The following is a 25,395-nucleotide window of genomic DNA, read 5'->3' on the forward strand; positions in this document are numbered from 1 at the left end:
CCCTCCCGTGCCCTCAACTTCTCCTCTATCCGGGTCACTCACTCAAGTAAAGTGGGAGAGAGAGACGCGCATGCCCGAGAAGAAAACTGGTAAGCGCAGCCTCGAGAGCGGCGCACGGGCGCGGCGGCGCGCTCTGTGTCGGAGGAAGAGCAGCAGCAGCATCGAAGAGGGAGGGGCTCTCTGGGCTCTTTCCGAGGCGCTGCCGATCCGCAGGCTGGTCGTGCCTGGCTGGCCCTGAGCTCGCCTTCCTCTTTGGCGGGGCGGGGCGGAGGGGCGCCTGAGAGGAGCAGGGAGGCGCCGGTGGCCGCGGCTCTGATCCCGACGCGGAGGAGACGGTGAGTGAGGACGGAGGGAACCCGGGAGCCCATTCTGCCCTCGCTTTTTCCTCTCCCCCCCACCACACCCTGGGTCCTTTTGCCCTTTTCCCCTCGTCATAAGCTCCCCGCCCCCCATGCCGGGTGTGGCTTCCTAGTCCTTCGCTGCCCTCGCCACGCTTGGTCTGAGGGGAGTCGTTGCCGCCCTCCTCTCTCTGCTTCCCCTGCATCTAACCCCGGTCTCCTGCTCTCCTTTCTTACCCTCTATTGTCCATTAATGCCTCCCTCAATTATTGCAAGCTAGCCCACCCCGTGCCCCATTTCTGTGGACCCTCTTCCTCCCCCCCCCACCTCGACAGGTCCTTATCGACCCCTGTGAGCGGTTCGTTGTCAACATCGTTTCTTCTTCCTCCTCTTTTATTTTTTAATTTAATGCGCGCACCGTCACGCAGTTGGAACCTCCACGGACAGAGGCAGTGTATCTTTCACTACTACATGGTGGGGGCAGACGACAGGGAGGAGGAGGCTGCTATCTCCTGCTTTCATGCCCTGCTTGTGGGTTTTCCCGAAGGCACCTCTCTTGGTCACTGATGGAAATAGGAAGCTGGAATAGGTGGACATCTGATGTGGTCCATCTTAGCAAGGGAGTCTTCTTATTACCATCACCTGCTCAAGAGACTGTTGTGTCTGTCCTCCTTCTCTGCTTCCTGCTCAACCTCGGAAGGGCATTGTGTCCTAAGCCCTTCTTTTTGTCAATTCTTAGTACCTCTTCCCAGTGCTGCTGCTGGCTCCCTTTTCTGCCCCCTTCATATCAAACCCCTTGAATCCTCTACTATTCTATTCCAGAGGAGATGTTGGCCTGCCCCTGACTGCCCGCAGCCCCCACCTATGTGGGCAGCTGTGTCCTTCTGCCACCCCCCCAAACTCAGGAATCTATTGTCACCACCCCTTTTTTCCTTTTGCTGTCTGCAAGGGGGTGATGCCTTCACCTATTTCCTCCTGTTGCCTCTCAACAGCACCTGCCTCTGTCCTCTCCCCCTTACTGCCTCCTACAAATATGTTACCAATGCTCCCCTTCGCCAGCTCCAGAACCGATTATTTTTCTTCCTCATTTTTCTCCTCTGCGTTGGCCTTGCTCCTTTTTAATGTGCGTTTTCTGGCCTTACTTCTGCCAGGCATTTCTTATCCTGCTTATTTTCCCTGCTTCTAAAGCAACTTGTTGCCTTGCCTGTTTGCACACATCTATTATTCCTGTCCCCCCATCTCTTCTCACCAACCTTTCTATCCCCTTTCTGTTACATGTGCATCACTGCTGCTCTTTATTGCTTCTTTCTGCCCTTTTCCACTGCTAAGCTGAAAACCAGTCATTCCTTTCTTCCAGTTGTCCACCTTCCTTTTCATTTTTTTATTGTGCTTTTTACACCATTTAAACCTGCCTTATTGATACTTCATTTACCACTGGTCACTCTTATCTATGTTTCTTGTTGGCTTAGCCCTTATTTCTTGTACTTTCTCCTCTGTTCCATAAAGGCACTATGTGTGCCTCCGGTGTGATGGGAAACTGTTTTCTCCATCACATGAATGAGACATGGCAAGTATTGGGTTTACCCACTCCCCTCTCCTGTTTGTGTGCTAGAAGAGGAGATTAGAAGCATCTGTGGCCAGTTTTAAACTCGCTCTGATGCCCTGTGATGTCCAATCTTAGGGCTCAACCACACTAATTTTACTCCATACTTTCTAGGCACAGGTCCACGTTTTTCCAGTCTGTGTCCGAGCACATTTTTTTTGCCCCCCCCACCTCCCTTCCAAAAACCTGATCTTTAATGTTCTCTGCAATCCGTAGAAAACCCTAATTGCTGTTTGTTCCAATTCAGCATTAAAGAGCAGTTTTCCTGGGGAAAGTGGTGGGGCAACCCCCCCCCCCAAAAAAAACCCAAACCACCACACTCAGACACAGACCAATAAAGGACAGGGCAGACAGTAGGTGTGGATGAGCCCTCAGAGATGTGGCTTGTTTAGTGACATCAAGCCAGGATCATATTGTGGTTCCAGATTGTTGCTCGTTCTGAAACGATAGTTAAAGCAAACCACAGTTTTAAACTGGCAGCAGATATTTCTAATTTCTTTCTGGCATTCTCACTGCTGCTTGTTCATAGACTGAGAAACCAAGGTTCCCCATTACTTATGATAGAATGATAATTCACTCTCCTCATCCAAAGAGGAGGAGGAAGAGGTGGTGGTGGTAATGGATGGGGTGGAGAGGATAATGTTTCCATTAGGGAAGAGGTGGAGTTCTTGACTTGTTTCAATTAGAATGTATAATTTCCTCATTGAATGGTGTGGATGGGTTTGTCAGCACAACCAAGTATGCCATAGGCACAGGGACACAGGTTAAAGGAACCCGTGGGTTCATTTTCTGTGTCCTCCATGTGGATCCAAAAGGTAAATGTTTGCCTTAAAGTGGAACTGGAAAACAATCTTTAACATCAAGCTACTTGCATTCATATACCAACGTATCTGTCCTTTGCAGTTTGGGTAAGCTTTCATTTTGTAGCATAGGAATTAACTTTGGAAATATTTTTCTGCTTCATCAGTTTACAGATTTCGCCTTCCCAAGTCATGAACATCAGAGTTTTAAGCGGTGGTAGATTAAAAGCAGAATTCTCTGCAATGTGATTTGGAAATATGCCCTACTGTGTTCAGAGGGGATTGTTCCTATGTGTTTAGGATTGCAGCCTAAGTTTCAAACCGCTTCAGTTAGTAAGTGTTTGCCTTCATCCCCACCATTACTTTTTATAAAATCCTCTTTTTGCTTTAATTCTAGCAATGCAAATAAAAGATGCTCAGTAAAAATGTTTGACAATTTATTTTCTTACCCTAAAAATACTTTTTCTGTTCTTTTCTGTCAGCATCTTCTGTAGAACAACAGATTCAGTTTTACAAATTTCCTTATGTAAAACATACATTCTTCAGAGAAATGGTACACTGTATTGTTACAGAAGGAAATAAGTATAATTTTACCACATTACATCATAGATTATGAAAACTCACTTGCTCATGCATTATTTGGGTAAAAAAGGTTTTGCCTTTTCTAGAAGACTGTTTTAGCTTAAATTTAAATGTGGACACGTGCACTGTTTTCTCAGTCAAAGATTTAAATTGTTTTTCTGTGAAATTTTAAAATAAATAATAGAATGAATATCTCTCCATATAAGCCTAAGAACAGCTCCTTAAAGCTCCTCTTTCTTTGTTGTTATTATTTTTTATTGTTTTTCCAAGAAGTGTCCCAAAGCAACTTGCAAACTGATACAATCATTAAAACTAAGTATAAAAACCAGAATAAAATGTAAAGCACACACACAGGCAAGTATAACTCAACCCACTCTACCAAAGGATGAGTATGAAAGTGGCCACAAATCATGTTATAATGATAGTCGTAGGCTGCTAAATAATAAGGGATATTAAATACCGCAGCAATGCTATATGTTTGCTTTCAGTGCTTGAATACACACACACAGGTTCTGTGTGCCTTTTTACTTTTAAAATCTCTCTACTGAAAAATAGTAAATCAAGTCATTAAGCAAAACTTTTGTATTTCATACATGGTTTTGATTTTTAAAACTTAAAAGTACAATGGACCATTTAATTTCAAAACTCCTATGTGTATATTATTACTTTTTCTGTTGATGCAGTTTCACACAGTTTTCACAACCAGTCATCAGCTCAGAGCAGTTCCATCAGTTTTTAGTTCTTCATTGCAAAAAGATTACAGGCAATCTTTGAATGCATAAAATTCCAACCTCTTGATTCAATCTATTAGTCATTTTGTTACATTATAAGAACGAAAAGTTCATGAGCCAATTTGTACCCAGTCATGGGTTGTGGTTCTCTTTAAGAACCTTGCAATTGTCAGTCTATTGTTATCTGTTTGTAAATGGAAAAACTGAAACAGAGGTCATTTAAGGTTACTTATGTCATCTCAGTTCAGCAGCCCATAAAGCTTGAAGCTAGTGTTCTGTTCTGTACTGTAGCTGTAACCTCCTTTTCATCGGATAATGCAATGCATTTTGCTGCATTGTAGATTTCTTCGTAGATCAGCATTTCTTTCTGTTGAAGGTCTTTTTACTAAAAATGTCACTTTGCAATCCTCCTTGTAAAGACAGAGTGTTTACAGAAAGCAGAAAATGCTGCTCTTTAATCGTAGTCTGATCCTTTAAGCAAATTATTTCAGTTTGTTTTTCCATGCTTCATCAGTGCCCCTCCCCTCTCAGTTTAAAGAAGATGCAATGCTGAATCGGATTTCTAAAATTCTGTACTAAATTTCTCAGTTGGACCACCCCCACCCAAACATTATGTGCTTAACATAAAAAAAAAATATGCAGTAAATATTTTGGCTGCGGAGTCCTGCTTCTTGAGTGCTAAATGTTCGTGCAAAGTTAGCCTCTAAGCAGAAAGAACGCCAAGTTTTTTTTTTTAAAAAAAAACCTACTGTAGTTAAATGGTATATACAGTAATTGGTTTAAATATAATGGTTTAAAGAAAGTTCCTCATTGCTCTGCTTTCCTACTCATCTTCCAAACTGAAATGTTGGGTACTTGACTTGTGAAGTCACCTGTGTACGGAATGATGTTACTGCTACTGTAGTGTCCTGTATCATTCCTGAAACTTTTATTGACTGACTAAAGTAATGGCCATCTAATATTTTAACCTAAGGCCATTTCCAACCATTACAATATAAAGTGGTACTTCGGTTTACAAACTTAATCCATTCCTGAAGTCCATTCTTAAACCAAAACCGTTCTTAAACCAAGACGCGCTTTCCCTCCCGCCGCTGGTGCCCTTCCACCATTCAGTTTCCGTCTGTAGATCGAGGTAAAGTTCACAAACTGGAACACTACTTCCGGTTTTGCGGAGTTCATAAACCAAATTGTTCATAAACAGGAGTGTTCTTAAACCAAGGTACCCCTGTACTTTTATGTATATAACTGAATATTTCTGATACTTTTCTCCTCCTACCCCACACTGCTCTATCTTAGATATTTGGCACATTTTGGGCATATTGCTGCCCAAAAGCTGCTGATTTCATAGATATATAGTCATTTTGATTTGATTTACTATTTCTTTTTCCCTAATATATGTATTCCTGCACTGTGGGTGAATTACTTCATATAGTTCTTTCCCCCGTGCACAAACCAAGCCCTCACAATCCCTGCTGGAAGCCATGTGTCGCAACAGGGTTGAGTGAGGGATTAAATTGCATGCTGTGCCTTGTTCTCATTTCAGTCTGATATATATCGTGTAGACGTGCCCCAACTACAATGTAGCTAACTTACTGTTGTGATCCAGGGAAGGCCACAGGAGTTGGAAATATATTTTCTTTTCTTTGCTGTGTCCTGTGTTCTTTTTGCTTCAGGACCAGTTATTGGAGTACTGAAGATATTGTGGTAAGGCACCTTGAGAATGTGACAAGGACTGGGGAGCAGAGAAGTCCCTACTTTTTAAGTGTTTTCAAGCTTAAGTGTGAAACTCCACTGAATTATTGATTTGTATATGTATGTTTTATGAAGCATATATCTTCATTTTGTAATTCTAGAGAATATCCAGCTGGCTGATATAATTTGGGCAATACTTTAAAATGTACATTGTTGACTGTTAATGCACACCGGCAGAAATATTGATTAAGTCATTATATTTCTAAATATTTAATTATTTTCCTAAACATTGTTTCCTTTGAAATTGAAACCAGCAGAAAATTATTGAAAGCTATTTGCACGGCTTCTACAAACACCATTTATTAAGCTGATAGTACCAAACACATTTCGAATAACTTTCATTGTTAAACACACCAATAGTAAGTACTTCTGTAAAGTTTTTTACAGTTTGTAATGTTCAGAGGGGTCCGCAATTTTGGCCTGGCCTGCGCCTTGCTAGCCAAGACTTTAGGACCATATTTGCCCCTACACATCAGTGCCCTGCCAGCCTTTCCTGCAGGCTTACTGATTTCACTGTTCCAAATGAGATATGCCATGTGCCTCATTAACAAAGCAATTAAACAACTTCCAGTCTCTCCAGTTCTCTCCTCTGATTGTTTGTAAGAAGTAAAAACTTCTTTGTTCAGCAGCACTTATTTCCAAATCAGATTGCAGCCTCAGCATACTACTAAGTGATCTTGCTTAGCATCCTAGGTTTCTTCATGGACTAGTATATGTGATCAAGATCTATGAGGCTCAGCTCTGGCTGCAAACTTTGGAGGGGACCAAGGGTGTTCACAGTGGTAGCTCTGTTTCTGTGGAACTTGTTTACTGGAAAAACTTGCCATTGCTCCTCCTTGATGTCCTTTTAGACACAGAACAAATAAATGTCATTCAGCTGCTTGTGAGTGCTATTTTGGCCACTATAGTGATAAAGCTTCATACAAAACTATATTTTATCAGTCATCTGAATAGATAGAAACACAATTGTAGAGTTGGAAATGGATCCTAAGGGTCATCCTAGTCTAACCCCCTGCAATTCAGAAATCTCAAATAAATGAAAAGTTCTCACACTTGAAAGAATGGTCTCAGGGTTTTTTTTAAAAAAACTACCTTCCCATTGATCTTTTTCCTGCACATGATAACTAAACATTAAAACTTCAAGTAAAACAGTACCGTACAATTCTCTTGTTTTCTCTTTAGGCAGACTCCTGCTTCAAGTCTGGAATACAAATTAAGGAAGATTGCTTTGAGTGGACAATGATTAGAGATACAATGAAGGCGTGGAGTGACAGTCAGTCAGATCTTTACAGCAGTGACCTAGAAGAAGAGGAAGAAATGATTTTTGGAGAAAATGAAGAAGACTTGGAAGAGATGATGGATTTAAGTGACCTGCCTACCTCACTCTTCGCCTGTAGTGTTCATGAAGCAGTGTTTGAAGTTCAAGAGCAAAAGGTAAGACATGGACCAAACTAGTGTTGATCTATTAAAATGCCTGTTAAAAAAAGTGTGCCTTTATATCTTACACTGGTAATTTATCTGATACAGGCAACTTTAAGTTCGCATGACCCAAATGCACATATGATATTGCTTTGTTTTTTATGAGGGGCCAGATAAGAATAGATTATGCAGAAAGGGAAGTGAATGGGAAATGTTCGGTATCGTACTGAGCTTTTCTTTAGTTCCAGACAGTGGTCTGGAAGAATCATCTACAGCTTGGATGTTCAACTTGTGGGTCTGCATTGGCACCCACTATTGAGTTGCAACAGTAACACTACCACCCAAAAAATAATATGGAAAAAAATAAGAAGTAGATCCTCAAATGCATGGTGTTTTGAGTACTACTTATTAAATCAGCCATGTGCATAAGAGTGGTTTGGCCTGTCATATCTTGTTTTATGGGCACACATACAGTCCCTTTGCTCCTCCCTAAGATATGATAAACATTTCCCAGGTTAAACAGAGAAGCTCCTTATATTAAGCGCATCTTGTATGAATGCACATTAGAATTTCCCTCTTCATTTCAATGGAGAGGACAACATGTACCAGGTATGGATACTTGTAAACAAACCCACTCTTGCAGAAGCTCCTTGTGCTTTTTAGATTACCTCAAAATTTTCATCTAACTTGCCCATACTTTTGCATTAACTACTTGTTTAGAAAGCAAAGATTGTGATTGCTATGTAAATCAAGAAACAGAGTTGGCATTGCTTACAGTAAAGAGCAGCAGTTGTATGGTTTATGCATTGCAATCCTTGCTGCAGTTGTTGAGATTTGGGCCAGTGTAAACATTCATAGGATTGCAACCTTAAACATGGGAAGGCCAGTTTGTTCTGCAAACAATTTTAGAGGTATCCAACATTTCAAGCCTCATAAATATCCCCACAGAATTTTAATAGCTTGCTGAGGGCTGGCAGAGCCTATTTCATTACCGTGCTGGGCACAAAGGGAGGCTGGAGCTCTCCACACACACACCCTTAGCCAGCTCACTCACCTGCACGAAGTACCTTGTTTGCCTATAGCAAGGCTGCACATTTCTTTCTGAAGAAAACCAAAGCAGATAATGAAAATATCAAAGCTGCTGAATTAGTCACACACCAGGCTTTAGAATACGCCTTGGAACTTAGATTAGCTTCTATAGCATTTTAGAATGGCTCTCTCTGGGTCACTTTAAGTTCTATAATTTTGGCGGAATTTTGCTTTGAAGAAACAGGTTTTGTATAAGCAAATAGACCTCTTCCAGGAGTGTGAATGCTGTTACTGAGATCTGATCCTGAAGTTCTCAAAATCATTTAAATATTGAACTGCTTTTTAAATTCTTCTCCCTCTCTGTCATCTTTATTTAAAACAAACAGATATTTATTCATGTAGAGGGAGTAAAACACTATTATTACTTTTCATTGTCATGGCAGTCCTAGAGTAAGGTAGATCATGCGTAAGCAGTCATGTTTCCATGACAGCTCTGTGCAAAGCTGAATGTGCTCCTGGATTAATATAGATTTACATTTTTATAATATGTGTTGCTGACAAAACATGGGTTTTTTCTGCTGGTATCAAGTGTTGTGTGAAATACTGGATTTTAGATAAGCTTTGTGTGCTACAGATCTCTCATGTGGATTTTTTAAAAGGGAATAAAGACTTGCCTTTTAGTGTCTTCCTTTTTCTAGTCTGTTTAAAATGTGTTTCATCACAATTTAAATAGCCTTAATACTGTTCCCTAGAGTTGGATTAATCTTTTATCTATTTCAAACAGAATATCTTTAAATTGCAAACATACAATAAAATTGAGTGTAACAGTTGTTGGGTAAGTATTTGTGAACATCTAGACTCTGGAATCAAAGTTTGAAAAGCCCAGGCAGCCTGCTTCCTATTCCCTACCTCTTTCTCCCCACGGGCTGTAAATTAGTTTGACCAGAATTCCATCAGCTGGTGGGTGTTGGTTGGGTTCAGACATACTATTTCCATTCCAACAAACCATCCTTTTTTGCAAAAGTAATGAACATATATTTTCCTTCTGTCCTCATTTTTGTAAGGAGTGTTTAAACCACAGTTTCTCTGTTGGGACATCACAATTTAACTAGGGAAACTGATTAATAAATCAGGAAGTATCTGCAGCTGGGCACACAGGAAGGGGAAAGGGAGTTTGTTGTTTGTTCCTGCTCCGGAAAACCATAGTTTCTTGGAACTGAAATGTAGCTTCTGCAGCTGGCTGATATTTGTGATGCCCCAAAAAAGAATGGCAAGTCTACAATTTCACTGACTAAAACTGTTCATAATATGGTTCAGATACAAATCAGGCTGAATTATATTGTTCTGAATTACAGTTTCCAGTCTTGTGTTTCAGATTTCGTTTTTGCAGTTGACAGAGGAGCTAACATGACCTTGAATGTTGAATAAACACCAGTTTTTCTTAATTTCTGATATATCAGGTGTTAGTTTTAACATCTGATCAGCATTCAGTTTTGCTGAAATAATGTTAGCTACTAATATTCACAACTGTTTATGGAGATGTTTCCATAACACCATTCAGTCTTATGCACAGTCTTATATTGCAGTCTTCTTTTATTATTCACACTTACCTGGGACATACTTATGGGTGGACATGCATAAGATTACACTATGAGAAATTTAAACCTGAGAGTTTCAGATACCAGATTAAATATGGTAGTATTAAAAAATACAAAAGGAGTAGTTTTGGAGAGTGCTGACACACACCCACACCCCCCATGTTAGAAAGGAAATATAATCTGTTGAGGAGGAGAAGAAATAGTGTAGTCTAGCATAGGAGGTATTTTTGCTCTGTTTGAGGCTCTTGGAGGCATTAAAAGATTAGAAAAGGAATCCAGTAGGGAAGATATACTATGCATCCTATCTAAATGAAGAAGAGCTCTCTAGAGTGAGAGATAAGCATGAGAAAGGTGACATTCGAAACTGCAGTGGGGTGGGGTTTGAATGCTTATAATTTCAGGGACGGATGCTTTAGGATTAGTGTTTATTAATTTCATAAAATTGCTTGGTTGGAAAAGAAACAGCAGTTTATAAAAAGGGAGAGGACTCTCAAACCATAGGGCCATGGGAGCAAGCCTGGGTGGGAGTACCTGGGTGTTTTTCAGTAGCAGGCAGCATGGTGGGGTGGTGGGAGTTGCCTCGCCTGATAGCTGAGTCATTTCTGCCTCCTGCAGTGCAGCGGGGAGGTTGGTGTGGGGCAAATGCACCAGTGTTCCTGCCAGTACATTTGAACCATGACCTCTTTCCTTCTGCCTTGCCATTCACCTTCCCAGAAAGCAGTGGCAACTCAGCTGCCAGGAGATCAGGAGAGTGCCACGCCCCAACCATGTTATTAGCTACTGTTTGAAGAAGGAGAAAAAGAGAAACTGGTCCTGTCGTCAAACTAAAAAACAAGAAAAAATGCACACAAGGAAAGAGGACTTGAGAGTAGGTCATGCGCAGAGATTAACACTTGTCTACTTTTCTTTGTTGCATATACAGTGTTGTAATCCACACGGAGCAGAATAAAAAGCTGAAAATATTTATTGAAAATATTTATTTATTGCTGAAAATGTGCTGTGCAACTATTGGATGTGTTGTGTAGCTAAACCTACACCACCTTCTGAAACTATTTTTTCTTATGTTTGGCCCGCTTATTTTGAACATCCTTTGATTTTTAAATTTGAGGGAAATATATATTTAAGCAGGTTACAGAAGTTCCAACCTGTGGGTAGATAGGTCTTGTCAATCCAACTGTTGCATTTTATCATTTTTTCAAAGCTGGTCATTATCTGAGATTTCTAGTTTACTAGAAAATCATGGATACTTACAGGTCTGACCCCATCATGGAAATACTTATCTCTTCCTGCCTTGCATTCTGCATAGAGCTCATCTGCTATGTAGCCAAGCTCTGTGCAGTTGTTGTTTCTGGCTCACTGCATAAAGCAAAGGAGGCAGGGACCCATCCCGGGAATGCTTCACTGCAAAAATAACCCGGTATGATTATTTTGGTCTTGTTTCCTATAATCCTTATTATCTCATCTCAGTAACTGCCTGATATGTTATCCCATAAGCCTGATCTATTCATTTGGCTGCCTCTGCATGTTCATTTCCCAACGTTCTGAAAAACATGGTGACTTAACAAAATTGTGCCTCCTTTGCACAAGGTCATCTTGGGCAAATGTGACCGGAGATGATGTAGTGCTGTGTGTTACACTGCATACTTTTATTTTATTGCAAGCACTTCTCTCAATTTACAATTCACAGCCCCCAAACTCTGACCTTGGGGGGCCCTTTTGTGCCAGAGTTCTATGGCTTAAAGGGGGTTAAATAGTGAAATAAGATATTTATTTTTGGCAGCAAGTAGCCCTAGGCATCCATAAATGAGAATTTCTTTGCCTCAGTGGTTCCAGCAAGGGCATATTCAATAGGTGTGTGTTTAGATTCCTGGGGCCCAAAATACACCAGGGGAAAACTAAAGCATCTTTCCATCCCCAGGAAAAGGAGTTGGCAACATGTTGTCATATTAGATATGCATATAATTTTAAAAGCAGCTTACTTAACAGCTCTTGGATAGAAGAGAGAATTATGTAATAGCTGATGTAATAACACTCCTATTGCTGCTTGTGTGGGTGATGGTAAATGCAACTAACTAAAAGATGCCTGCTCTCATGAGGGGGTGAGTTGTTTTCTTAGTAGACCTTTCTTTTTCAAAGTTTGAACCCAGTGGAAGTAAAATAGTTCAGTATCTTTTTAAAAGGTGCTTATTTCTAGTGTGGTATATTGAAGATAGTATGTTGCTGGATGGGATTTTTTTGCATTCTGATGAGGTTTTTATTACCTTGTTTAGCTGGTTCTTCTAACAGTTTCTTGAATTAAATTTATTATAAAATTAAACATCCTTGCAGAGGTCAGTTTTATTGGCTTAAAGCAGGGGTGGCTAACCTGTGAGCCTCCAGATGTTGCTGGACATAAAACCGGTCCCTGACTATTGGCTGGGGCTGATAAGAATTGGTCCAACAACAGCTGGAGAGCCATAGTGTAACCATTTTGGCTTAAAGAGTTTTGTATACTACTACTGAGTGCTCACTGGAAAGACAGATCCTGAAGCTGAGGCTCCAATACTTTGGCCACCTCATGAGAAGAGAAGACTCCCTGGAAAAGACCCTGATGTTGGGAAAGATTGAGAGCACAAGGAGAAGAGACGACAGAGGACGAGATGGTTGGATAGTGTTCTCGAAGCTACCAGCATGAGTTTGACCAAAATGCGGGAGGCAGTGGAAGACAGGAGTGCCTGGTGTGCTCTGGTCCATGGGGTCACAAAGAGTCGGACATGACTAAACGACTAAACAACAACAACAATACAGCTATTGCATGCTGCTCTGTTTTAAGCAGAATTCTTGACTTTTTTATGTCTTGCCACTACAGTGGTACCTCGGGTTACAGATGCTTCAGGTTACAGACTCTGCTAACCCAAAAATAGTACCTCAGGTTAAGAACTTTGCTTCAGGATGAGAACAGAAATCGTGATCCAACGGCGTGGCGGCAGCAGGAGGCCCCATTAGCTAAAGTGGTGCTTCAGGTTAAGAACAGTTTCAGGTTAAGAACGGACCTCTGGAACGAATTTAAGTTCTTAACCCGAGGTACCACTGTACAACCTGTCTTCTCACTAAAATTTTGAAGTGCTGCAGCCTGTTAGTGTAGACTGGGCATTGGGAACATCAGGCCTGTGACCCTCTCCAGCCCATGTCCCTCACTGACCCTGCTCCAAATCCTTCTCAAGTTTTGTTTTGTTTTTTGCCTGGTGTTATTGAACTGTGATAATTACTTATGCTTGTTTGGATGGAGAGATGGAGGAGCAGCAGATAGAAACCTCAGACTTCCCTGTGTCTGGAATGTAGCCTGCTTTAAAAATGTGAATCAAGTGTTGCTCTGCCCAACTTTTGTCTCTCTCCCCCCAGCCAGCATGTGGCCCTCAAGCTGAAAACCCTGGTGCAGTTAGTGTTGAGCAAGATGGACTAATGGTGTGATTATATGCTATTTGTGTTTCCTATCTAATGCTGGCTTCTTCTATGGAGCAATATTACCGAATCCCTGATAAAAGAATATTTCATCTCCTAGTGAATGTGTATCATGCCTGTCTGGTGCAAGGTCTTATACTTGCTCAATGCGTGTCTGATGCCTGGTCTCTACATTTCATACATCTGGATCCACCAGCAATTCTGTCTTTCCAAAATAAGCAGCCACAGATGATGGAGTGGAAATGCACAGCTTCAACTCTGTTGCCTTCTCTGATTCATTAGCCTGACATTCAATTTTAAGAGAAATGCAGGCAGGGAAGTTTTTTAACCCAAGAATGGTAACCTGTGGCCCTCCACATGTTGGACTCCAACTCACATCAGCCAGCATGACCAAAGCTCAGCGATAATGGGAGGTGTAGTCCAGTAATTTATGGAGGGCCACCGGTTTCCCACCCCTGGATTAACTCTTTACCCCCCCCCCACATTTTTCTGATCATGGGTGTCCCACAGGGCCAGGAGGGTATTCACGTATCACTAGCATAACGTATGACCTGTGTGTATGATGCCAGTAAGTGGTAGGACCGTTCTGTTACATCATTAACCATATTAAAACATCTACATGTAAAGGGGGCTTTCTTGTTTCACTGTCCTCACAATTTGGGGACTGGCAGCCCAGGAGACTGCATTTTCTGTGGCAGCTGCTAAGTTGTGGAATTCCCTCACCACAGAGGTGCATCTGGTACCTTATGCAATTTCCCTCATGTGCTGAACTTGCACATATCTACCCTGGCCTTTGGCATCTGACAAATGTTTTTAGGACCCATCCTATTCTATTTCTTTTAAACTGATTTTAGTAGTGTATTTTTAAATTGCTGTAGCTTGTAGTGGAGTGTGGGCAAGAAGTTGAATTAATAATGATAGGAATACATGTACAAATTGCCTGCCTGTTAGCAATGTTTTGTAAATATCTACATCTGTTGACACTATCGGATGTATGAATTGTTAATGCTAGATCCCTGCAGCTTTTCTAGCTGCCTCATGTAGTTCTAAACTTCTAGTAAAATATGAGTCAGATGAAATTATTGTGACTGCCTGGTGAGTCATCAGTCAGCAGAAATACAAGTTACAGATAGGTAGCCGTGTTGGTCTGCCATAGTCAAAACAAAAAAAAAAAATTCCTTCCAGTAGCACCTTAAAGACCAACTAAGTCAGTTCTTGGTATGAGCTTTCGTGTGCATGCATTTCGTGTGTGTATCTGAAGAAGTGTGCATGCACACGAAAGCTCATACCAAGAACTGACTTAGTTGGTCTTTAAGTTGCTACTGGAAGGAATTTTTTTTTTTGTTCAGAAATACAAGGTCATCAATGAGATTGAACTCATTCAGAGGGATGGTGGCTTACTGAGTCCTATGAATAAGCTTGATTTTAAAAATACTAGTTCTTCTACAGCATTTAAAAAACTATCAGTTGCCTTCCCATGTAAGTAGCGTGGACGCAACACATATTATTAGCTTTCAATCACATTATTTACTAAAAAGTTATTATCGAGAAAGGCCTTAGTACTTAAATTCTCCACCCATTTAAAAAAACTTATTTTAGCCTTTTCATCTACAGCAGGGGTGGTCCAACATGCAGGCCACATGCGATCCTCAAGGCCTTTTTTGGCGGCCATTTCTAAGTACCAGAGGAGTGACGCTAGTGGCAATGGGAGTCCCAACATCCAGGATTGTCCCCCCCACTCCATTGACCAGCAGCAGCAATGAATTGCTGCACTCTGGTGTCCTTGGAAAGTCCCGCCTCCTCAGTTTCCCTGTCATGTGATGGGATGGCGGCCAGACTTTTGGTAGCAGGGGTTCCTCCTGATCGTTGTGGCAGGGGTTCTCAAATGGTGTGGAGAGGATGGCAAGTGTGGTGGGATTTAAATATTCCACTGTGGTATCGTATCATATCATAAGATTTTTTTGGGAGTGTACAGCCAGAAACAGTATCCATGTCTTTCTTCAAGAGCATTGGCTATTCTTCTACAATTCTGCATGACATATTGTTGTGAACAGGGATTTTCAACTCCGACAAACATGAAAGATCAGAAGAGAGAAAGGCTTATTTGTGCTGATGAGGAGATGATAGTGTGTCTCAAATTAGACCTAATATAAATATGATTACCCAGCAAAAGTAAGATCACACACCTCATTGAGTTTGTATACATCCTTAAGGTACATATTTAAGAGGCTTGTTTATAATTATACTTGGGAATGATTCATGTTCTTATGTATCTGCATTGTTTTATACTTTCTTGATGTCCCATGATCATATTATAAAGTAGTTGGGTTCTATGTTATAAATCAAGCACTGCTAGGAGTTGTTTCTTTTTGTTTTCCAATATATTTCTTACCAATAAAAGGAATGGTGTGGCGCGAACAAATTTTTATTCTGAAAGTGTGGCCCAGAGAAGAAAGTTTGAGATCCACTAGTCTAATCCCTGTTAAAGGAAGGGGGGATAGACAAGACAAAAACAACAACAGGAGGCAAAAGAAGAGGCAAAGCCTCAAAATATCACTAAAAGATAAAACTTTATCAGTAGTAATGGTCCCTGTGAAACAATAAGATGATCAATATATTTCAGTTGATGACAGCCTTCCTCAGGGGCACTTCACAAGATTAAGTTTCTGTCAAACCAGAATTCAAATCCCTGGCTGAGAAAAGATTTGATTACCATAAATCACTATCTCTTGGCTTCAGTGCTTTATTTCATAGCTTCCCCGTGCATGCAAATGAGATTATCAAATAGTCACAGATGAAAAGTTCATTGTGAATATAAAATCCATAAAAGGAAAACCCTGAAGGTGGAATCCCCCCCCCACTTTGTTTTGAAGTATGAAAAAGCTAGTTAACTGTAAAACACTTTGCACCTTTCCATATCCTAGTATGTAAAAGACATTGAGATTAGCCACTAGATGGCCCTGCAAGCATTACATTATATACAATATATACAATACAATGTTGAATACAACTCCTATTTACATAAATATGAGGCAGTTGGTTTTGTTTTTCTACTGATGCTCAGTACAGGTGTAGGTAGAACTCTACTAAAGAACATTACCAACTTGACTTTGTAGTGCTAACCTGCAGTAGTAAACTTTGAGGAACCTTAACAGCAAACTTTGACAAACAAACTTAACAGCAAACTTAACAGCAAACAGTAAACTTTGAGGAACTGCTCACCAGAGCAGCGATGTCACGCTGGCCACGTGACCCGGAAGTGTCTCCGGACAGCGCTGGCCCCTGGCCTCTTGAGTGAGATGGGCGCACAACCCCAGAGTCTGGCAAGACTGGCCCCTACGGGCAGGGGTACCTTTACCTTTACCTTTACCTTAACAGCAAAAATGCTCTGTTTCAATCCCTAGGAACGGTTTGAAGCTCTCTTCTCAATCTACGATGATCATGTTACATTCCAGCTATTTAAAAGCTTTAGAAGAGTAAGGATAAATTTTAGCAATCCAGAAGCAGCAGCAAGAGCACGAATAGAACTTCATGAGACCGACTTCAATGGGAAAAAACTTAAGCTGTATTTTGCCCAGGTATGCATGCATGCTTGTTTGTCGAGATTTGTATCCTGTCATCCTATCCAAGGTGACATCTCTCTTCCATATTATCCAGGTGTGAAGCACCTTGTCTATCTTAGCCCTTGTGGATAATTTATTAAGCCTTCCATGTATTTTTCCAGTAGCAATTTAAACACCTAATGGCAAACACTGCCTGTCTTTTTGACCTGTTCTGTTCTAAACCAGAGACAAAAGTGAGCAGGCAACAAATGCAATTTTTTCCTTTTGTAGAATAGCCTCATTTCTACATCCAGACAAGCAAGAGACATTATAGATGACCATCAAGATGACCATCCAACCTCTGCTTAGAAATCTCCAGTGAAGCAGAGTCCACCACATTCCAAAGGAGTCCATTCCATTGTCAAACAACTCATACCATCAGAAAGTTTAGTCAGATGTTTAGTCAGAATCTCCTTTCTTGTAACTTGAATCCTTTGGTTTAGGTCCTACCCTCCCGAGCAGGAGAAAACAAGCTTTCTCCATCTTTCATGTTACCAGTACTTTAGAAATTTGAAAATGGCTTTCATATCTCCTCTTTAGCTTTTTTGCTGCTGCACCACACTGTTGACTCATGTTGAATCCTTTTCACATGAACTACTGACAAACCAGGGCAGTGGCGTAGCGTGGGTTGTCAGCACCCGGGGCAAGTAATTTGCACCCCCTAACCTGTGGAGCCAGGTAGGGGCAGAGAGCTGCGAGTGCGAGCGCGCCCCCCCCCAAATGTTGTGCCCGGTGTGGCCGGCCCCCCCTGCACCCCCACACTACGCCACTGAACCAGGGGTCCCCCCATTTAATATTTGTGTAGCCGGTTCTTCCTGCCTAAGTGTGGAACCTTACATTTGTCCCTACTGCAATTCATTTTGTTAGTTTGGGCCCAGTTCTCCAATCTGTTAAGGCCATCTTGAATCCCGATGCTGTCTTCTGTGGCATTAGCTACCCCTCCAAGTTGTGTCATCTTCAAATTTGATGAGCATCCCCCCTATCCCTACACCCAAGTTATTCATAAAGGTATTGAACAACAATGGACCCAGGCCCGAACCCTGTGGCACCCCACTTGTCACCTTTTTCTGGATGAAGAGGAACCATTAGTTACCTCATCCAGCCCATATTTTAACAGCTTTCTCGCAAGAATATCATGGGGGACTTTGTCAAAAGCCTTAGTGAAATCAAGATACACTACACCCACAGCATTCCCCTGACCCACTAAGCTTGTAACTATCAGAAAAGGAAATGATATTCATCTGGCATGACTTGTTTTTGAAAAACCTATGCTGGGTCTTAATAATCACATCATCTTTTAAGGAGACATTTGCCTGCCTCCAGTCTCCAAGAATTCTCAAACATTATATATTATTTAGTGTAACCCCAGCCAGAACAGTTGGTGGCCATAAGGCTACGTTTTCCTTTCAGAAAGGAATGTACACAAGCCAGTATGTTCCTTGCAGATGTTTTATGAGCTGCTGTACTTCACTATAGAGGGTCAGGGCTCTATGCACTCAATGCTTTTTTTAAAAAATGTAAAACTCTACCCTTAGAAAGTATTGCTCCTGTGACCTGCATTTCTCTTACCTCATACAATTATTCATTTTTTGTCTACTATTTGTGTTCATTTTATTCTAGCTTCAGTAGTGAAGAAGAGGAGTAAGAATCCAAACAGGGCATGACTATTCCCCTTCCCTCCCACCACCACTGGGCTTCTTGTTTGGCCATCCCTGGCTTTTTTATTTCATCAGAAATCAGTCATACACTTCACAGCCATAAGCGCTAGAAACATTATTGTAAAGAAGAAAATACTGCAGTCGCATATGATATTTGTCCCTACGCACAATTGCAGCACATGCAGGACCCTGGATGTAGTCATTTCATTAGTCATGAGGCTGGGGATCTATTCCTTGCTTAGCCAGTGATTCAGTGGATAGCTCTGAGCAGATCCCTGGTTGTAAAAGTGCATGGTAGTGGCCTCCCCAACTGGAAGAATGGATGAGCTAAGAACTGAAAACCATTCTATAGTGCATTTGTAGTGTAGGCATTTGATAAGAGCTTAGTCAATGTATTCTATACTGATGACATGGTCAATGTTTAACTAAAATAGCTACAGGGAAGGAAACTCTGCATTTAGTATCTGGATTCCTTCTCCAGTCAGTGAAAGAGGTTTTTTAATTGTGTGGCTAGGCTAGAAAAACAGTTAAGAACTATCTTCCAAGAGAATAATGTCCTCCTCTTACTGTTTTGACTGCATTTGTTTTCTCAGGTTCAGGTGCCCAATGAAGTGGGAGACAAATCTTACCTCTTGCCACCACAGCCTGTCAAACAGTTCCTGATATCGCCACCTGCATCCCCACCAGTAGGATGGAAGCCAAGTGAAGATGCCACTCCCATGATAAACTATGACTTGCTCTGTGCTGTTTCAAAATTGGGCCCTGGTAGGAATGCTTTTTTTCTGCCTTGCTTTCTCCATTTCTATATTAGAAAAAAAATAATGATAGCAGCAGGCTTGTAAATTGCCACTTGCCTGGTAACCTGTGACATGTAAAAATGGTCCCGAGATGACTATGAAAGGAAACCTTTTTTTAAAAAAAAAAGCTTTGCTTTGTTTTGGGACCACAAATGACTAATATGAATGAGGGGTGAGGGGGCTACCATAAACATCAGTCGTCTAATAACTTTTGTGAACTTTTCTGTCTGCAATAGACTTCAATAAAGGACTATACGTAAAAAGAATAATTTTGGTACAAAATGTAAACAGAATTCCATAACCACAAAACTTACGATGTGAAGTTGGAATGAAATTGTTTAAAATTTGATTCTGCACAGTTTGAGCAGATTGATTTCCTGCTCCCCAGTGGTGCTGGTTGTTGGCACCACAAGTTGGAAGTTGCTTTGTTTGTGAGGCAAAAAAGCGACTGGGAGCAAGTGATGTTGAGTAGGTCATTTCTACTCAAATTGTCCTGTAGTTTTGATACGCTGTTTAGAATTTAAGAGTGGAGATATAGATATATAGATACACAGTGGTACCTCAGGTTACATACGCTTCAGGTTACAGACTCCACTAACCCAGAAATAGTGCTTTAGGTTAAGAACTTTGCTTCAGGATGAGAACAGAAATTGTGCTCCAGCGGCAGCAGGAGGCCCCATTAGCTAAAGTGGTGCTTCAGGTTAAGAACAGTTTCAGGTTAAGAACGGACCTCCGGAACGAATTAAGTATTTAACCTGAGGTACCACTGTATAGATGTATAGATATATAGATATAGATAGACACACACACACACACACATTTTATAGTGTTCTGTCCACCATGCTGATACAATAATGCTGTAATTTGTCCTACCCTCTAGGGGAGAAATATGAGCTTCATGCAGGAACAGAATCCACTCCCAGTGTCGTCGTCCATGTATGTGAAAGTGAAACAGAAGAGGAAGATGAAATTAAAAATCCCAAACAGAAGATAGTGCAGACGAAGCGTCCGGATCCACCACCCACATTAATAAATGAAACAAAAACTCTGGAATGTACGCTAGAGGTAGGGGGTGGGATGCACTATTGAATTTGAGGCTCTCTGATGACAGCAGTGAGTGGTAAATGTTTGCATTGCTGTGTGACGCATAGCGGCAAAAGACTTCTCTTGTAGTCGTCTCGCATCAGAAAGACTATAGATGCCAACGTTTTGAAGAGCACTTTAATTTTAAGGTTAACTCCCAAGATGTAGCAAATCCACTGGGTTTCAAGTCCTAGAATACTAGGAAGGTGCCATTTTTGGAATGTGTGTTACCATTTTCTTGGTGTTCAGAAGGCAGAAAGGAACTTGGCTGCTGCCATCTCTATATGGGTTACCACATGGTTTTGTATGTGAGTCTCATGTATATTTTTGTGTGCTGATGTATAACATGATCTGAGTAACATGATGTTCTAAGTAATATATTGATGAAATATAAATGTAATGTACAATGTACATTGTTATCAGTAGAAAAATCTCAAACTGGTTTGGGGTGATAGAACCAAATTTCCAAACAGGTTTGCTTTTGTGATTTTTGTTTTTCCTTAGAAATGCCATAGTTGTGTGTGTTGAATTTCAAGGTACTCTTGTGAATTGACGTGAGGCAAAAGACAACATTGGAACTGTGATAGGTTGTCTTTCTGCTCGTTGCACCTATGAAATGCAAACTAGGAAGCTGCAGATTATGGACTGACTCCCTCTTTGGCCTGTGTCTCCTAATTTTTCTTAGCCTGTGTCTGTCTCCAGCTGTGGCTGTCCCAAGTGCAGGATTTATTTTCTGTGTTTATCTTCTATCTCTAGCAGCAGGATTCATACAGCCAGGAAGGGTCCTACATCCATATGGCTCTTCACAAAGCTTAGCATCAGAGTGTTGCACGTCTTGTCCAGCCAACTGGATTCTCCAGGATGTGGTATGCAAAAGTGCACAGCCACCCACTACAACAGTGACATTGTAGATGTGCCCCTGTGCAGGTCTGGAAGTATATATCCCATTTTTCTTTTCCCCATCCCTTCCTAAAGACTCATAATGGTTTGTGCCCCTACATAGCAGGGTGGATTTGATTTGATTTAAATCAAATCAAGTTAAATCACTATTTAAATCACTAGTCAGTAAGACTTGATTTACCGGTAAATCACTTTTTTACAGAAAGACTCATTCTTGCTGGTATAATCTTAATATTTACAACCAATTTCATTTTTGGAATAATAAATTTTCAGAGTAGTTCTTACAGTTATATCAAAAATTACTGATTTGCTTATACTATTAGAAATACATAGACAAATAATTATGAAATTATTGTTTATATTTGGACTACTTTTCTGCTGTACTTTATTGGAAGGAGAAAAATAATCATTTCCTCAATAACAATTTAAACAATTTATTTAACTAAAACAATAACATTATAGCATATATATCCATGTTTGTTAACTGATGCGGTTAAACAATTTTTTTAATTAAAAAAACAGACTGAGTTTTAGCACACATTAAAAACTTAAAACAAATCCTTCTTTCCTGATGAATAGCCTTTAGACTATAATGTAACTTAAATAGAAAACTAACTTTAGAAAGATTTTTCTTCCAAAAGCATTTTATTTTTTATTTTTTTTATCCACCCTGCTACATAGTCTTCTTTGCTGGGCTATTACAGCCCGCCCACCCTTCAACTGTCCTACTTCTTGACACCCAGGCCCTCTTCAGACCCCGTTTAGTACTTTGTCTTGCAGAGAACATTGATTTAGCAGGTTTGGGTGAGCTTCTGCTGGAATTGCTTGCTTATTGCCTGAGCCTGCCTTCCTTCCTTCCTTCCTTCCTTCCTTCCTTCCTTCCTTCCTTCCTTCCTTCCCTCTCTTTGCATTGAATCTTCTATCCCTACTACTTCTTAGGGAGGGAGAGGAATGTGCTGCAGGAAAAGTGTTGACCACCCAGCTGCCTAGACTTGACAAATAAGGCTAGCCTTGTTTGTTATGCCTTTTCTTAACACTGTGTTTCCCACCTTAGCAATTTTCAGCAAAGTAGCACCTTCAGATGCCAGATATTTTCCGTAACACTACATAGCTGGTACTTTTTATGGTTGAACTAAATGAAAGAATGGAAGGGGTGGGTGGGAAAGTATATGTTGGATTCTATTTTATCTATAAAAGCATCAACTCTACCAAATTTGCTAAAACCAAATTTGGTTTGTGGCACCTTAAAGGCTGAACAAATGTATTACAGCACAAGCTTTTGTGGACTACATGCAAATTTGCTGGGAATTGTGTTGGATCTCAGTGGGGAAGGACCTCTCTCTTTATGCCCAATGTCGGAAACCGCTTTTCTTCCCACTCCACATTATCTGACATACGTGGGGGGGGGGGGGGCGTGTGTTCAAGTCTCTCTGCGCCAGGCTATGGAAACATTCAGAAGCAGTTTGAATCGTTTTTGCTTGAGACTTTTTGGAATACACAGCAGAAAAATTATACTGGTTTCAGTTCTCTACATCTGTCAGAAGCCACAGAGAAAGAAGAAGCCACCAATAATGGCTGGCTGCTAACACCAGTCCAAATGTATGACCCCTTATTTATAGTGATTCAAGGAAATCTGTACCACTTCAAGCTTAAGCAGGACTTTGTCCTACTAGTGAGTGAAGACTGTCTTTGCTTGGAACCAGGTTTTAGGGGTACAGTGTTGGAGGTGGACCAGTAAGTCCCATTCAAAGCTCATGCAGTGCTAAAATTTACTGGCTGGCCTTGGGCCAGTTATACTTTCTTCATAGGCTTGAAAGGATAATGCTGCCCAAAACTCTTGATGCAAATGTAAAGTTGAATATAGTGGAGAATAAAGGCAGTTGCTCTTTTACCAGAATAATTCTTAATTCTTGCCTGTTTATTAAGAACCAAGGCAAAGGTACTTTTTACAGAAGTTGTTGGTTCCCCAAAATATGTTTTGTCCTGTTAGCATTTAAAAAAAAAAATCTTGATAACATTTGTTCTAAAGAAAAGTAGAATTTGGTTCTTTCCAATAAATAATCCATGTTTTCTGCGGTGTGCTCAGAACAGAGTATTAAGTCTGTTTTTGCATGATAGATAAACTTAGGAGGTGAGGAAATCAATTCCTGAATGTGAACCATAATGATATCCAGGTGGTATAGCTTTGTTTGTGGGTCTTTGAAACCCTCTATACCTCAACTAGATTCCCGGTAGCTGATATCCAACTTCTCTACAGGAGTCCTAATCTCTTCATTAGTGAAGCTGCAAGATGTGTTCATTTATAGGTTTATGTACAATAGCGAGATCACCTATAAATATATACTTAGCAAAATTGCCTGGTACCTGTCGATTTTCTAGGCAAGCTGTTTCCTAAGGCAGTAGAAAGGAGATCTGCCCTTGGGGCCAAATCTGCTTTCCTGAAAAATATTCCCTCGTTGCCAATGCAGAGGTGAGAGAAGTATAAAGAGACCAATATTTGAAGCAGCAAGGTATGCTGGCAGGCTGCTTTAGAGAGTGAGGATTGGGGTGTTAGCCTGCCACGCCTTTTGCTTTCCAGGGCTGTCCCTATCATTAGGCAGAATGAACCCTCAGTTGGCAGATGATTGGAGGCAGTGGTGGCAGCCACCCTCCATGTTTCTCTTGACTCCTCCCTTGCCATTCCCTTCTGTGTGCCACATGTCTTGTGCTGCACCTCCTGAACTAGCCTGCTGCCTGCAGGTGTGGAGGGTGTTATTCTGTTGCTAGTGTTGAAATAAGATCCAGCTGCCAGCCTAGTCGTCTTGTGCAGATGGGATGGGCGGGGGAAACTCCACCCTGTCCTTTGCCTCAGGCAGCAAAATGCCTTGGCCCATACATTGTACTTTCTCAGAGTGGTTTTCTGATAGTTGGGGACCAGGGCTATAGAACTTGGGAGAATACTGTGCTTTTCATAATGAAGTGTCAAATCACGAGACGTGTTTAACAGCCTGGTATTGCTATAGATGATGGTCAACAGTGTTTTTCAAAAAGGACAAATAAAACATTTTGCCATTTATGTGCCTTGTTTTTTCCTCTGTCAAACAGGAGGGAAGGAGACAGAGCTGACCTATGAAACATACAGTCTATTGTGAATTTCGTCTGGCCGAGCCTTTCTGCAATTTTCATTTTCATTAGCTTGTGCAAGAGAACTTCTTGGTTCATTTTGCCCCCATGTTAATTAGCATGGCAGAGATGTTCCCTCTTGCGCCTCAAATGTCTTGAGCTGGCCTTCCTGGGAAACATAAGAAGGGCTTCAAAGATGAACAGAGGTAGGTGGGCTAGCAGTAGGCCAGGCATTATACTATGTTTCCTGTCCACCACCAGAAAAGAGGAGCATGGTTTGCATACTGGGAATAATACTGGATATGTGCTTCCTGTTAAAACGCTGGCTGTACAAGCCTATTTCCAGAACATTAAAACAAGTTTTACCAATAAGCAGTATAAAATTTGCAGTAATGAATCATGGAAGAGTGTTTCATCCCAAAGGACCCCACCATCCCTTCACCACAAAGGTTTTGTGCCCTTCTACCCTTCCTTGGAGCTAGTGGTCTTGTGTGCTGAACCATTTCTCTAGCAAAGGCCTGAAGCTGTATACACATTTCATACACTGACATAATTTTTTCCTTCACTGGGAGACAGGTTTATCTAGTGATAGGGGAGGTGTGTTTGTTTAGGTAACTAAGTTTCGAAAGTTTCAAGGTGGGGTGAGGGTAGGAAAGAACGGGTTCCAAATCTCGTTAATATGAGCAATCAACATAGCAAAAAGTAATTTCCCTATTTACTGTTTCCTGTGTGCGCTTTTATTGCAACTTCAAGGTGTTATTCTGCTACTTTGTTGAACAGTGGGCCTTCTACTAGGGCTAGGAATGTCTGGGACAAGCTCAAATCGTGCTAATTCACTTCTAGTAGAATTTTGCTCGCTCATGGACCCTGATCCTGCAGGGCTTCCATTCAGTGCTGTTTAAATTCAGCACTGAATGAGAACCCTGCTGCTTTCACTAGGGATCGGATCCACCTGGGAAT

General features: G+C 41.1%; 1 protein-coding gene across 3 annotated transcripts; it reads left to right on the forward strand.

The window, feature by feature from the left end:
* On the forward strand, positions 1–24,388 carry RCAN3 (RCAN family member 3). 3 transcript variants are annotated; one of them, XM_083751933.1, is made up of 6 exons: positions 1–335; positions 2,909–3,074; positions 6,989–7,240; positions 16,698–16,871; positions 19,147–19,318; positions 20,231–24,388. In XM_083751933.1, exons 3-6 carry the CDS (start codon positions 7,046–7,048, stop codon positions 20,437–20,439), a joined length of 750 nt encoding a protein of 249 aa, XP_083608059.1. In that variant the 5' UTR covers positions 1–335; positions 2,909–3,074; positions 6,989–7,045; the 3' UTR covers positions 20,440–24,388. The 3 variants fall into 3 exon arrangements, with proteins under 3 accessions (XP_083608059.1, XP_083608057.1, XP_083608058.1); XM_083751931.1 differs by lacking the exon at positions 2,909–3,074; XM_083751932.1 differs by lacking the exon at positions 2,909–3,074 and having other exon boundaries at positions 6,993–7,240.
* Positions 24,389–25,395: the final 1,007 nt, after the last annotated feature.

Source organism: Podarcis gaigeae (assembly GCF_964106915.1).
Source record: "Podarcis gaigeae genome assembly, chromosome: 8".
Classification (NCBI taxonomy): domain Eukaryota; kingdom Metazoa; phylum Chordata; class Lepidosauria; order Squamata; family Lacertidae; genus Podarcis; species Podarcis gaigeae.